General features: G+C 43.5%; 1 protein-coding gene across 3 annotated transcripts in view; it reads left to right on the forward strand.

Annotated features, from left to right (window-relative positions):
- KDM4B (lysine demethylase 4B) overlaps window positions 1-15,604 on the forward strand; it is an 82,115-nt gene extending 66,511 nt beyond the window's left edge. For all 3 annotated transcript variants that reach the window (XM_080633814.1, XM_080633812.1, XM_080633813.1), the window contains 9 exons: window positions 365-587; window positions 2,532-2,608; window positions 2,741-2,796; window positions 3,274-3,382; window positions 7,725-7,910; window positions 8,046-8,210; window positions 8,858-8,977; window positions 11,235-11,327; window positions 13,222-15,604. In XM_080633814.1, coding sequence (XP_080489940.1) covers window positions 365-587; window positions 2,532-2,608; window positions 2,741-2,796; window positions 3,274-3,382; window positions 7,725-7,910; window positions 8,046-8,210; window positions 8,858-8,977; window positions 11,235-11,327; window positions 13,222-13,407 — 1,215 coding nt within the window. In that variant the 3' untranslated portion in view covers window positions 13,408-15,604. The remainder of the gene's footprint in view (window positions 1-364; window positions 588-2,531; window positions 2,609-2,740; window positions 2,797-3,273; window positions 3,383-7,724; window positions 7,911-8,045; window positions 8,211-8,857; window positions 8,978-11,234; window positions 11,328-13,221) is intronic.
- Window positions 15,605-15,859: the final 255 nt, after the last annotated feature.

The following is a 15,859-nucleotide window of genomic DNA, read 5'->3' on the forward strand; positions in this document are numbered from 1 at the left end:
GAGATCCTAGTGGGAAGAGTAGGGAAGGAAGGCAAAAGGATGGGAGAGGCGAAGGGAAGGTCTTGCTTTTATTGATAGTTCGTTGGTGTTTTCAGCTGCAGTTTAGGAATTCCCATTTTCACGGAAGAAAACCAAGGAAGGCTTCCCTTTATTCTGATGCTTCTTTGAGCTTTCAGAATAAATCACAGATCCCAGTGCAGGCCTGAGGAAGAGAGGGAAGGAAAAAGCAGGGCTGGGGGTGTGCATGAGAAAACAGGATTCAAGTTCATTATTGGTGCACTTTGTGAGGGGGGTGCTCTGATGTTAAAGTTCCAGCTGTGACCAGGAAAGAGGTGATTCCATCTGATGATGTTTTTTCTTGAAGTCCTTACAGATGGATAAAGAAGCTGTCCCGGTCTCTGTAGCAGAGACCTCCTCTTTCGTCCACCTTTCCAAGTGTGGACAGAAGACCAAGCCTCTGATCCCGGAGATGTGCTTTACCTCAAGTGGAGAAAACACGGAGCCGCTTCCTTCAAATTCCTATATTGGAGAAGATGGAACCAGTCCCTTGATATCCTGTGCCAAATGCTGCCTGCAGGTTCATGCTAGTGAGTGTTTCCTTCTTCACCAGAGCGTTTTGAGCGCTGAGAAACAAGTTTCTTTGTATGTTGCCTAGATTTGAATTCCTTCGTGACATGCTTGCTGTACCTGTCACTGAATAGTGATTGAGCTGTTTGATCTTGACAGATGAGGGATCTTATTTGGTTTGCATCAGCTGGAATTACTTTTGTTGTTCCCATTTTGTAGTCTGTGGGTCACTGTGCAGCTCGGCATGACTGTTGCTTGTGGAGAACTAGAATGCAACTGTTGTTTCTGTACTGTATTTGTGATTGTGGTCACTTCTGGCTCAGGTGATGCAGAATGAGCATGAGGACAATGACTGCTTTCACTGCACAAATTGCAGTCTCTTTAGTGATCCGAACAGAGTTGCTGCATCTTGTACACGCATGTTTTCGATAGTCCAGTCTATCCATATGGTTTCATTGGCCAGATTCTCTGTAGGGACAGAGGGATGTGAGCAAGATGTTCATCTGCAGTCTCAGACAGGGTGTAGAGGAATTTAGCTTTCTGTTTTGGCTGTGCTCTACCCTTGAGGACACGATAGAAGTTAAATCTAGTCTGATGTAGTTTCCAGTGTCTTGTTGCTTCCTTGTCACTGTTTGTACTTCTAGACTGCAATATCCCTTTGACTTTGCTGCAGAGAATCCATTTGCTTTTATTACAGGATTGCAGTGTTGAGGTGTATTGTGGTTAAGCTGGCAGCATGCTGTAAAACCAGTTGGCAGCCTGCTTGTTCCGGAGAAGTGCTCTCACCCAGCTGTGCTGGGTTACACCCGGGGCAAGGGCGGGCAGAGAGGGAAGATCTGTGAAGGTTTCTGGACGTCTAAGGTGTTGGCAAGTCCCTAATGAGACAGGGTTGAATCTGCTTTCTTGATTCCCCATATGATGAAAAGAGACTTCAGATGCAGCAAACAGCTGTGGATCTATATTATTGACTTTTTTGGACGTAATGTTTATCTGGTTAAGTGGATGATTTTTATATATCAGGTTCTTGTGGCAGTCTCAGTGCTTTCTGAGTAACTTCTTGTGAGATGAATTCAGTCATTTGAGACTCGTTCCCACCTGAAATATTACAGTTGGTTTTGTTAGGATAGGTAGAGGCCGTGGGCTGAGCTTTGTGTACCCTAAGTACTTAGGATGCTAGCCAGCAATTTGTGATGTGTTTAGTTCTCTGCTCGCTTTGTGAGCTCATGGGAATTGTGTAGATCCACATCTTCAAAACTATTTTTGTCTTTCCCCCGTTGTCTTCAGTGGCAAACCTCAGTGCCTTCTGCAGCATTTTAAGGGCTTTTCTTTGTCTCGCTTCCCTGCCTTTATCATGGGTATAATACCACTTTCCTATTTTGGTGCTGCAGAGAAGTATGTAGGAGGATTTGGTGCTTGCTTTTTACAGTAATAAATGCTCTGTAAAGTCAGGTGTTTCTAACATTTAATATAACTAGAAATTAGTTTAAATACTGTTAAATACGTGAAGTGCATGTATTTAATTTCTTTGCAATGTTACTGAGTTCATCCTTCCTTATAATGCCACTTAGCAAAGATGACTGCTTCAATCATGCTAAAATTCACTGGTCTTATCTGTTCTAATGTGTGAGTGCATTCCAGCAGTAGCAGCATCACTCCTGAGCCCAGTTCTTCCCTAAGGGGTCAAAGTACTGCTGTTGTAGCCCTTACACAAGAGGGGGGAAAAATGCTGAGGGTTACCTGTGTGTGGTTTTCTGGTTTGTTCAGTTTTAAGCCTGCTGGTCCCAAATTCTTCCCTGCTTCCCAAAGATGACTTTCCTTATGCCTTTTTTTCTGAGCTGAGACTTGAATGTAGTGACTTAAATGCCACACCTGATTCCAAAGATGCTTCTGAATTGAAAAGTCAACAAGTCAATTCTATAGCTATATTAGCACAACTCTGAAGGCTATAACTTGGTTTCTTTCAGGCTGTTACGGAATACGTCCAGACTTGGTGAATGAAAGTTGGTCTTGCTCACGGTGCTCAGCCAATGCGTGGGCAGCGGTAAGTGTCCATCCTCTCGGGACAGAGATGGGGAGTGGGTGGGTACGGTTTGCCTTTGTGTCATTTTCTGGGATAGACAGACAGTGTAGCAGAGGCTTTTGGTCCAGTTCTGAGGGAGTTTTATTCCTACAGGAGTGTTGCCTGTGCAATCTCAGGGGAGGAGCTCTTCAGATGACCACTGATGGGCGGTAAGTTTTTCCTTCCATACTTCATACTTCCATTTCTAATCTTGTAATGCTGTGAATTTGGCCTTGATGCTCAGTGTAGCAGTTAGTTTTGGCTTTATGGAGGTAACTGCTACTCACTGACTTGGCAGGATGAGCTTGGCTAACTCTGTCTTCCACTCTGCACCAGGCTTCTCAACAGCAGAGGTTCACGTGGCTCTGAGCACTTGTTGAATTTGGTTATTTCTCAGAGAAAAGTCTCTTCAGAGAATGTTTAGTTTCATGCAAGATCAGATGCATGAGAAGATTGATCCCTGTTGTTTGGAGACATTTACCGTGTGCAACCATGATTAACAATCAGTTGGTAATGTTGCCAAGGCTGCCAACCACCATAAATATACCTCGATACTAAGGGAGCCAGAGAAATGTTAAATGCCCTCTTGAGTATTTAATTCAAATAATGCCAGACTCTGATTTGTCCCTTCACTTTTTTTTGTCCAGGTGGGTCCATATAATCTGTGCTATTGCTGTCCCTGAGGCCCGTTTTCTCAATGTAATAGAGCGTCATCCTGTGGACATTAGTGCTATTCCAGAGCAGAGGTGGAAACTGGTAGGTGTCTTCTATCTGTAGAGAGCGTGAACAAGAGCCCAAAAGAAAAAGGTTTTAAGTAGACAGAACAACATTATGTGAGATCATAAAGTAGTCAAGATTGGAAGTGAGGTTCTCTTATTTCCAACAAGTGCACCAGGAAGCTGAATCATTTGGATGTCTTCTGAGGTACTGTCTCAGTGCTTTGGCACTCAAACAAGTGGTGGTTACCCTTTCCTGTCTAGGAGTGTGCTGTTGTGCTGGGCAGAGCCTAGGACACTTTTACCTACGTGGCAGTCACATCTAAACTACCTGAAAGCTTCATTTCTTGAAAGTCCTGCATAGTGGGAGTGTGAAGGGATGTGATAATTGGGAAGAAACTGATGTATTGCTCACTTGTTCATCTGTAGTTTGATTTGTCTTTCTTTACAATATTTCTCATTCTCTATCAAGAAATATCTTTTAGAAATGAATAAACATTTCTTTGTGACCAGGACTGCAAGGGGAGACTCTGCAAAGATTTTAATCCAAGTCCAGCTACAACTTGTTATTTAGTTGTATAGCCTCATCTGAGAGATTAGTAATGGATGATGCATTAGCTCAGAGCAGTTAATCTTAACGTTAGTTAATGGCCCATCACTATAGTGTGTTATTGCAAAATAAATTGTGCTTTTGCTGCCTTTTTTTTTGTACAGAAGTCAGCTGGGTGATGGTTGGGAGTGTGGGACAGGAAGGTGATGGAGCAGTGATACATTGGTTAGCATTGATGTATTTGTTAACTGTGCAGCTCTTTAGCACAGGCAGCCCAGGCAGGGCCTGGATGAGAGATTAGGAAGAATCTCTCTCTGCTTCTAGAGTTATTTCTCTGTTGTGCAAATGGGTTTTGTACACAAATGTGAATGTAAAAAGCATTCATTATTCAGGTGGAGTGACGGAGCAGTGGGATGTGAGAGGGATAACTCTTGCAGTGGTTCTTTATGGATCATCTGACATTTCCAGCATGCATCCTCTTCATTACAAGCACTTGTAACGATGAACTAAAAATCCTTTTTTGCTTAATGGAGCCTCATAAGGAAACATGACTTAGTTCTTTAACTCTTCTGTGGCTGCCTTACAGCCCTATAAAGCTAGGGCAGTATTAATGGACGTAAAACTCTGTGGCTTCACTCTGCTCTGGAGTGTTGGCTATGCCATGCACAGCCCTGCTCCACATCTTTCTGTTTCATTCCTGAAAAGCTTCAGTTTTTTTCATTTCTTTTCATTGTGTTCCATTTGCACCTCCTGTTTTCTTCATGTCTTGGGGGAAAGGTGGAGAACTTTTATTTGAAGTACCTTGACTTACACACTCTACTGATGTGATTTACAGGCAGACTCAAGTTCAGGTCTTGGTCTCGAGTTTCTGTCAGCATGCTAGTGAGTAAATCTTGTGCCCCAGCTGGCTCAGCTGTAGGGATGTAAAAAGTAGACTTCCAGTCTAATTACTCTGTGCTCAAGAGCATCAGTAGGCGAGTCCTGTTGTGTTTAGTCTGATTACAGAAACCTTCCCTCTCTGTGTTGGTCTTTAGTTGTGAGCACCATTAGAACATGTGTGCACACACCAGCCATGTCTGTTGAAGGCCGTTTGTTGGTGGTGTCACCACATACAGTGTGGCATTATAGAGGGAAGAAAGCAAATAAATTATCTTGAGCTAAAACTGAAATGGGTTTTAGAGTTCTGAGGTTAGGTAAAGATGAAAGTGAAATGCATTTAGATAGCAGAATGTAAAGGCAGTGATGCTTCGAGCAGCAGCATTGGGGTAGTGTGTGGAGAAGCACAGAGCAAATCTAAACTGGACAAGATTGTGCAGAAAACCACACTTATGAGCCATTGTGGAGAGTTTTAGCATTCCTTATAGGAATTCTTGGAGCACGAGAGGAGTCTGCGGAGGAGTTGAGGGGTGTCTGATGTGGAAGTGTGCAGCTGCCTTTAGGAAGATAAATTGAAGATGACTGAAAGGTGGTGATGGTGCTGGACCCGATGCTTTGGCAGTGACAGAGTTGCTGCAGAACAAGATAAAATTGAAGAGATGGCCTGTGCTGAAAAGGTGGAAAAGGAGGAAAGGAATGATGGGGAGGTTGAGGGCAGTGGAAGTGAAGGGATGGAGATAATGAAGGAAAGAGGGGTGGGGGTTACCTTGATTATTTTGCTATAGTTTTAAATATGTCTTGTTTTAAGTGACTGTGACAAGGAGTTGCAGTGATCTCTGTAAAGGTACATCCTGTTCCCTGAGCATGGGCCAGGCCTTCCCTTTCAGACACAGAGTTTTCAGTCCATATGTGGATATGGCTTCATTTTAATGAATGCCGTTTCCATGCTCCCTGATGAATGGTGGATTCCAGGCCAGGGCGTGTAAATTATTTATGGCGTGGAAATTTGGAATAATGAGCTGTCATTCCTCAGTGGGGTAAATGAATTGCAATGTTCATCAGGCAGGAGACAGCCCATTTCTTACTCCCAGCTATGACCCGACTCTCTGCTGCGTGTTTCTCCTGGAGATTTGTCTCCTGTGCTTTCAGCCTTCTCTCTTCCTGCTACCTCCTCTCCCATAGTAAATGGCTCTAAATCTGCAGATGCTGTCTTCCCACAGCACTTGGCACTGGTGCTTCTCCCTCTTCTGCATCTTTATAGAATCCCAGCCTGGTTTGTGTTGGAAGGGACCTTAAAGCTCATCCAGTCCCAACTCCCTGCCACGGGCAGAGACACCTTTCCCTAGAGCAGCTTGCTCCAAGCCTCATCCAACCTGGCCTTGAACACTGCCAGGGATCAGGACTTCTTTACCCCTTCCACCCTCTTCTGCATTTCAGTCTCACTGTGGCTCACATTGTTCCTTATCTTTTGATCATATTTGCGGTGAATATTCTGTTGGTGTAGCTCTTTTGCCTGTATAAGGAGTTTTTCTTGTCACTGGGGTCTCATGAGATGCATGCTAATCCTTTGGCTTGGAAGAATCCTGTTTGCATCAGTAAAGGCAGATTCCTGATACTGGAGGGTTAATGTTCCCTTGTGAGGCAGTATTGAGCACACTGTAGATCAGCAGTTGTCCCTGCCGGCAGGAGAATTAGGTATTGACAGTTTAATAATGAGATCTCATTGCTATTGACTTGCTTTCAGTGCCGTGTTCCTGCTGTGCACTTCGCTGTGGTGCTTATCTGGTTTGTGAAGAGGGTTTACAGAGCGATAAAGGCACAGCTTATTAAATACTAAACCCCATGCTCTGGCAACACTGAGGCTCTGCCTTTGAATTTCCTGCCCTTTGTTAGTGTAAGTAAAAAAGCCAGATGAATCTTTGGTGTAAACTTAGTGACTTCAGTTAATTCACAGGAAGTGAATTAGATTCAGTTCAGATACCTGTGGGGCAGACCCCGGTCAGGGAGGGGGGACATTGCGCATAAATGGAGGGGAATCCATCCCCCTTTCTTTAGCATGTTTTTACTTTCAAGGAAGAGAAATCGTTTTTGGAGAAGGAATGGTCTTTTATTTGTCTGGGCTTTGGCTCTTTGCTATGGTAACATAAAACCTAACATTGAATTGTGGTCATTCTTATTTTAATTCTCTGCATAGTTGATAATGGGGTACTCCTCTTATTTTTGAGGGTACGTTCTAAAGATAGCTCAGCTCTAGAAGCAGAGTGACCTTGTATTTCTGAGGGTTGTATTGGCTTATTGTGTGATCGCAGGCAGCTTATGCTACATTTCTGATCCTATGGGATGTAGCAATTCGTATGGGTCTTAAAATTTAGGTCATGTATTGTGTAATGGTGCATACTTTGAGCACTGCTTTAATGGGAGTGAGGTGAATGAGAGGCCATGAAGGAGTGGAAGAGGGGAAGAAAGGCTCTGTTTAATATCAGGTGCTGCAGAGAGAAAAAGAGCCTGTTATTCATAGTATCCCAGTATGTTTATAGAACACTTATGTTTAGGTGAGTAGATGGACTGGAGGGAAGCAGGGGTCAGTCCTGAGGGCAGTGGCTGGTGCAGACCAGTGTGGTGTGCTTTGGAGATGCTCATCTGGAAGTGGGCACTACAAATCGGCTTCTTCTTTCCTCCTGATATGTGGAAACCCTTTCTTTGTAACAGGTAAATTACATGGCTGCATAGTCAGATTCGTGGGCATATAATATCCCTCGGGATCTTATTTATATGGGCTGTTCATTCTAACAAGTAAAATGCCTGTTCATCTCAAGGGTGTGATAGTGAATGAGAGGCCATGAAGAGTGGAAGAGGGGAATGTTACAGACTTCTGCCATGTGGGGTAACAGTGCCATACGTTGTGTTGAAGGTGCTGCTTGCTATTGGCATAACCCTGACCTGTGTTTCCTTGCAGAAATGTGTGTACTGTCGGAAACGGATGAAGAAAGTGTCTGGTGCCTGCATCCAGTGCTCCTACGAGCACTGCTCCACCTCCTTCCACGTCACCTGCGCGCACGCAGCCGGCGTGCCCATGGAGCCGGATGACTGGCCCTATGTTGTATCCATCACCTGCTTCAAACACAAAGCAGCTAACCAGAATGTATGTCTGTTGGGTTGGGGTTGGGTTTTTTGGTGGTTGGTGGGTTGATTGGAGACCAGTTTCTCTGCACCCCTATTTTTGCCGCAGCTTTTATGATTGCAAATGACAGATGATTCCCTTTTCTCTATCCCACAGATCCCATTTCGAAGGGAGGTGACTCTCGGGCAGACTGTGATCACAAAGAACCGGAATGGACTCTACTACAGATGTAAAGTGATTGGCACGACCACACAGACTTTCTATGAAGTAAACTTTGACGATGGGTCATACAGTGACAACGTTTACCCAGAAAGCATTATTGTAAGCAGCTCTCTGTGGAGACTATTCTAAATGAGTACAAAGCGTAATGTGTGCATTTCTGTTCTCTGTGCTTTGGGGTGGAACAATGAAGTAAAACTTAAAAAAGCCCCTAAAATTAAAAAGTAAAGTTGCTGCTTGCATAGAAAACCTCATACTGCTCCTCATTACTGTTCTTCTTGTTTATGACATTCTCATTTCATGTTTTTTTGTTCCATCACAAAGATGTGATTTTGCTATATGCAGATGACTTAACAGAAAGCAATGTTTGTTTTAAGTTGCATCTTCTTTGTTTTGTGGTTGAATAAGCTCTTATTTGTCAACTGACAAGTGTGATTCATGGGGGAAGCAGATTGTTTGTAAGCACTTGTGGTTCAAAACAGGGAATTCACTTAATAGAAGGAATGTCTAGAAGGGGCTGACTTGTCAACTCATACATTCTTTTCCTGATTGTGCTTTTGATTCACCATGTGAAACAGAGCAGGTTACCCTGCTTGGTTTTGTGGATATAGAGCCTTAGGATGGTTTGGGTTGGAAAGGACCTTAATCTTATCTAGTTCCAACCCCCTGTAGTGTTATGTAGCAACTTCCATGAGCTTTGCCTAGTTCTTGAGCTTTGTTTGCTGACCTCTTTCACCCTGTGTCTTTAGAGCAGAGACTGTGTCCAGTTGGGACCCCCTCCAGAGGGTGAGTTGGTTCAACTGCAGTGGACAGATGGAATCATCTATAAGGCCAAGTTTATTGCAGCCCAGATCAGCCAGATTTACCAGGTGAGTATGGAAGAGAACCCATGTGCTGCATTCCCAGAGGGGCATTTGCACACTTGTGTGAAGCTTGATGGTGACCAGCACTGTCTCTCTGGTTTCTTGTACTGCCTGCCTGTATCCACCAGTCATCTCTTATCCTAGATGCAGGTTACATATACTTTGAGACAAGGACTGAGATTTTTAGTTGTGTGTTTAGATGGTGTCTAGCAGTAGGACTTCTGGGAATGATAATAATAATGACAGCAGCAAGAACACTAATAAACTAAGACTATAACCCAGGACTTACATACCGCATGGTACAATGGGACCAAAAGCCATGGCACACAGTAGCAGCTCCAACTTGTGGTGACAGTAACACTGAGATGTCGTCTTTTCTCCTCCTCTTCTTCTTGTCCTCCTCATTCGATTAAATCCTTTTTAAATGGTACCAAGGCATTGAAAATGACAGATTTGGAAAGTAGACTTTGGGCACATCCTTTTGAAAAATATATGTTGAAATTTGGAAATTAATGTTATTTTAAGAGGTTTTTTGGTCCAGTGCCTCTGGACAAAAGGCAAAGGAAATCCCGTATCTTCTATTTGTTTGAAATGGGTTCTGGTTTCTATCCTTTTTACACAGTGTTTAATATCTGTGTGCAAAGAGCATAATAATCCATGTTGACAGTTAATGGTCTTTTTGGTGTGTACAATGGATGTCAACTGCTTGAGAGAAGATGTGATCTAAGGTGACCCTGGTTATGAATAAGTACAATATATGGTTCCATGAAGATCTATTGTTATGCATGCTTTCCAGTTTAATCACAGCACAGGAAATTGTCATTGATTTCTTGAAGGTACAATAATTTGAAATAGGCTATTCCACAGATAGTGCCAGATGACAGAAAAATATGCATGAGTCGTCTGTGTTTTTCAAATCACACAGTTAGCTTTAAGTAAAGCTCTTATCCATGGGGAAAATAACCTGAGTAGCTTCCCACATTAGTTCCCTGTGTAGGTACTTTTCCAGTACATCTCTCTTGGCTGTCCTGGAATACGATTATATTTAAAAACACAGAAACAGTCTTACTCTGAAGTAAGTTGTAACTTGCTCTGATGTGTGCTCATAACAGGGGTCTAACCCATATCAGTAATATAGAACTTAAACAAGGTCCAGGCACTCTGTGATACTTGAAGATGGCACTGCCTTCAGTAGCAAATCCTGCCTTTCTACTAGGAGCTGAGCGGGTGTAGAGGAAATGGCAGAGAGCAGTCTGCCTCAGCTCCCTTCTGACTCTGCTCTGGTAAAACCAGAGCGTGAATGGGACCAGTAACATCTGAAGCTGGCTCAGCAGAGCTCACCTTTCAAAGCCTGTTCTCCCACCTGCATGATTTCTCCAGCCGCTGTTTGCTGCACACTGAGCTTGCGCAACTGAGGAGCTGCAAGACCTGGACAGGGCAGGAGGAGTTGTTCAGAGCACGGATGCTTTCTTCTTTATGAATTGGTCCATTCTGAACCTGACATCCCATATTAAACTGTGGTGTTTGTCCTCCTGCATTAGCCAGAAGAGTGTAGTCATTCTTGAGCAAAGGAAATCCTAATCTCTTAAAAACTTTTAATAGTTTTAACATTTTTATGTGCACGATTTCATGAATAAACATTGCTGGAAGATCAGATGCATAATTCATGAGATAATCAGTGCTTAGCAAAAAGGTTTGATGTGAGGAGTTACCACTGGGTTTTTGTACCTGGCTTTCTATTTCTTGTTAAAATACAAGTGGATTTTAGTAGCTGGAGTTGTTTCCTTGTGACGTGCGAAAATGCTTTGTTTGAGATGAAAGAAATTCTTATCACCATATTGGCCTGGATACAAAGCTCCCTTTTATTGTCAGTGAAAAGATACTTTTTTCAGGCTTTGAATCAAAAATCAGGAGAAATCTGCAGTGCTCTGACTGGGAGTGGGGAGCAGAGGTGTAGTAAAGGTGTTTTGGGACCCACAGGAGCACTGAATGAAACCACTTGTGCTGGATAAGACAGGGGTGCCTAGCAGCACTGAAACCAGCAGTTGTGGGGTTCAGCATCCTTAACACAGCTTAGGGATGCTCATTCTACAGCAATCCTAGAGACATGCAGTGCCAAGAACCAGGGAATCATCCATGGGAGCTGGCCCCTGATGCTTCCTTGGTATTCCCATGAAGGGACTATCATCATCTGGGAATGGACTGTTTGAGTACAGTAAATGTGGACGCCAAGTTCTTACTTCATCCTCTGCCTACTCTACAGGTTGAGTTTGAAGACGGTTCTCAACTAATGGTAAAGCGTGGTGATATCTACACCTTGGAGGAAGAGCTTCCCAAGAGAGTGAAGTCTCGCCTGGTGGGTATCAGAGTAACAGAAGCAGTAAAGTGGCTGTGGCTTGCGGTCCTCGGTCATGTTTTCTGACCATATTGTTTAGACATTAGGTGAAAGCAGCCTCCAGTTGCTGTGGCTGTAAAACCACTTGTCATTCACCAAATAGAGTAGAAGAAAGCTTTGGGAATGCTTGAGAAGCATTTAAATGATTTTCCCTTTCGCATGTTCAGGGCTGAGTTTTGTTTTCTCTGGTTAAAAGATTATGCTCGGATCACTTTACACCATATGAATTTAGTTTTATGGGCTGCCATTCTGGCTGAATACTGCCTTTCATCAGAAGTGAGGTGAATGGGTCTGTAGCTAAGTGGTTTCTGGAGAACTGATTAGCAGCGTGGCACCAAACCCCCATTTCTCACTAAGCAGGAGATTCAGAACGTAGCTCTTACCTATAAAGCTCTTAATCTCAAAGATCAGGCTGTCTTTAACCGCATACAGTGGAATTATTGAGCCTAGAAAATAGGGAGTTATTTCATAGCTTGCTTGGTTTCAGACTTGCCGGATGTTTTCAGACCTGGTGCTTTAACCTTTAAAACCATCTCATCTAAGCAAATGATGAAACTGGGTTTTATACAAATGGAAAATAGAGAGTGTTCTTCTTCATTCTGAATGTCCATCATGTCAGCTGCTGCAGGACAGGGATGGATCCCCAGAGTTAACCTGTGGTGAGGATCTGGGCTTCTGTCTTTTACAAGATGACAAGAGGATGGTCCAGCCTTCCCTTAGGAATGTATGAGTTGCTGTGCCAAGTTAAACCAGTGATTCACGTTGAATCCTTGGCCGCTAGCAAAGTGTAAGATGCGCATGGTAAAAATGGCCTGGTGAGAGACAGTTGTGTGGAAGAACTGGTGACAATTTGGAGGCAGCTTTGGATGCTCGTTCATGAACTCTTCAAGGGTTTTATCCCTAAGTACTTGCAACATGTCTTCTGTAATGTAGCTCTGGATGGCTTCTCCATCTTGTTTGAGGTTGCTTATCTCAGTAGGACCTCATGGCAGACATCTGAGAGGTGATGTTAATGATTTATTTTGTTGTTCTTGAAAGACTCCTGGTGGCCAAGAAGCACCTTAGAATTAATTTCTAAGATGTGCACAATGTTCCATTTTATTTCAGCTTGTCTTAATAATAAAGACAACACATTGGAGCCCTGAAACACAGGATTTGGAAAGAAACATAATCTGTGCAGTGGAGACATCAGGTTTTATAACAGGTCCAGAGAAAGGAAGGCAAGCTGGAAAGTGAATAGGAAGTTTCATGTTTGATTGAAAGCTCAGGCTTTTCTCATGTACTTTCTGCTGCCCTGAGTGTTAAGCTATGCTCTGTGGACGTGATACTCACAGTGTTTTAATGTAGTACAGCAGAACAAAGGAACAAAGCAATAGGAGATAATAATTTCTACCAAGAATGCGTCTTATTTGAGAGTGGAAGAGCAGGATGAGCAGAAGCAGTTATTTGTACAGTGATCTCCAAATGCTCTCTTTGGGCCTTTTGGTTTTTAAAGGCATTAGGGAAGCCCCAGTTTCTTCTGTGCCTTCTACTAGGAGTGAATAACCTGAAGAGGCAGAGGAGAAGAGTAAACAGAGAATTGGCAAGGCAGGAGCTGACATGAAAGATACTGTGAAACAAAAAGAAGGCAACTTTCAGGTTTCTCTTTCCAGTTTGGTTTCAGAAGCCCAGAATTTGTAATTTCAGCTCTTTGGCATGTTTTGGAGGTTGCTTGTTCTACAGAAATACTCTGAAGCAAACCAGTTGCTTGCTGCCCCTGTTGTCTTGGGACACAGGCGTGCTCCAGCATTCGCACCACCTCTCTCCCTGTTTTCCTGCTGTGCTTCTAACTGTTGTACTTTTGTGTCTCCTGCAGTCCCTCAGCACTGGGGCCCCTCAGGAAGATGTGTTTTCGGGAGATGAAGTGAGAGCAGCCAAACGTCCCCGGCTGGGGAATTCACGGAATCCGGAAGAATATGGACAAAACCCAGATTACTTGGCCTTTATGGAGAGCCTCTTGCAGACACAGTATCAGCCGGGAACTCAGAGCAACATGTTTTAACCAGATTTAATGAAAGTTATTCAATTAACCCTTTTCAAGTCTGCGGATAAATAACCAGGAAACTGTGGCATCGAAGACCAAGCTTGTGCAATAGCCTGCTGTGAATTTCTTTTGTCTACTCTTGGTTTGGACTGCAAAGAAACCCTGGTCTGGCTGCACACTACCTCTACTTTGCCAGACGATGCTGACCAATGGAGTAGGGAGCTTGAGAAACCTTCAGACAGCATTTGGAGACTTTGGAAGAGCTTTGTCCTAAGGGGCCTTTGGGACTCACTCCTTTTTCCGAGGCTTGGAAAGGGTTAACATTTAACAGAGTGACTTTTTACACTATGTCAAACTCTTTTGTCTTTCAAGGTGCTATTACACTGACTACTGAAGCAGCCTTTGGAATCGTGTTTCCTGTACATAGACGTCACCTTTGTGAAGTTTTCTATGAATGAGCATTATTAAAAAAAAAAAAAAAAGGAAAAAAATCAAAAATAGGAAAACGAAAAGTTTCCAAAAAAAAAAGAAAGAAACACAAAAACATTTTTCTAGATGATGGCTTTAAAACAGAAACAAAACCCTCTCCTCTCCCCCCATCTGAAATGTGATAAATAGAGCGGGGAGAGAGAGGGCAAGAGCAGATGTCCTGCGAAGTCCTGGGTTCTTTTTCTTTTTGTAAAGACACACTATCTTCTTTGTAAGCTGGGGAAGATGGGCAAAGAAATGTTTCATCACTGGGGTGTTTCTTACCATTAGTTCTCTTAAAGACCTGTGATAGATGTGCGTGTTTCTACCCTGTCACCGGGAAGGGACCTGGGGAAGAAATGGCCAAGTTCTGGTCATTCTTGTCATCTTCCTGCCCCATCTTTGCCATCACAGTTGCTTTCTAGTTAAAAATCAGCATGGCTTTCAGTTCTGATACGCCACTCCGTTTTGGCAAGTGTTCTGTTGCTGCTGCTTGTGTTAGTTCCTTTACGAGCCATCCCCCTTCCCCAACGGCAGGCTAGAGCAGCGAGGGCTTGCTCTAGCTCTCTGGTAGGCATGTCTCCCATAGGAACCTTTTTCTTTTCTTTGTCTCCTAATTTTTATTTTATTTTTTTTAATTATTATTATTATTATTATTATTATTTTTGAGTTGTGCTCCTCACAGTGTGAGAATCATTCCATGACAGAAGCCTGGGAGGTGTTTGTATGGTTTTTCTTTTATTCTATTAAAGAAGAAATTCCCCAAATGTCTTTGATTGGTGTGACCTCCTTTCCTGAAGTAAAGACTGAGCCTTTGGATGACTCCTGGGGAAGAGGGATGCAAACCCTGCTTTCGATTGGACTCAGTTCACTGAGAATTGAGCGAGCATTAAAGGCAAAACCAGATCCTAAAGTATTGAGTGGGCAGCTCCCACTTGAACACTTGAAAATCACCTCCGGCCAAAGAGCTGTTATGGAGCAGTGCTCTGTAAAACAGCCTGAGCCAAAACCCTCCTGAAGTCACTGGAAAGTCTTCCACTCTCTTGGGTGGACATCTGTCAGTTCAGAGGGAAAGAAAAAGGAAGCCCTAGCACAGAGCTGGGAAGGGGACGTGGCATAGCAGAGCTAGCCAGAATGCTGCACATCTTTTCCACTTAATTCCCTGCAGTTACTGGACAGAAAGAGACAATGTTATTACCATGTTTTGATTTGATTTTAAGCCCCTTTGCAAGGTGGTCATCGCTCAGTGGAGAGGGTTTTAAACAACGCTAGAGCTGGATCTTAAAGAGAATAAGTGGGAAGGATTTGTGGGCTGGCAGATGGTAGATTAGCATCTTAAGAGACTCGAAGGGTATTAAACTGTCCGAGTGAAGGAGTGGAGATAGAATCAAGCCATTTCTTTACATTTTCTTTTGGTTTCTGCTCTCCCTTGAGAAGAGACTTGGTTTCTTCCTGCCTCTGCTGCGGGTTCTTTCCTGCGGGGGGGTTTGTGAGCTCTTTGAAACGGGTTCTTTTTGCCTACCTGACTTTTGGACGTTTGCAATAGCTGTGTCCAGGAATAAAACCAAATGGAGACCAATGAATGGTTCAAAAATGGGCAAGGTTCTTCCAAGCCTCGGGTGTCGCTCCTGCAGAGCTGGTTCCTGTCTGGGATGCCGTGATGCAGTGGAGAACTTTGCTTGTATAAAAGAATCAGAACGTTGCCAGGCCACAAGAAAAATAGTTAAAACAATGGAAAGAGAGCTTAAGCAGCAGAGGATTTGGGTTTGGAGGTGGGGAGGGGAAGGGTGGGCTGGGACGAGTGGTTGGGAGCAATGGGGAATAGCCTCTGCATGTTGAAGTCCTGACTGAAGTAGCACCATTGCTGTATTCATATGTAGTACCTTTTAAAAATAACTATATTGTAAAAAACCCAAGTGTGTTTCCTCACCCCATATTCAGATTCTGTTGAAACGTGACCCTGGGACTGTGAAAGCCCTTCCTTGGTGCAAGGGTGCTCCCT

This window comes from Psittacula echo (assembly GCF_963264785.1).
Source record: "Psittacula echo genome assembly, chromosome: 24".
NCBI lineage: Eukaryota > Metazoa > Chordata > Aves > Psittaciformes > Psittacidae > Psittacula > Psittacula echo.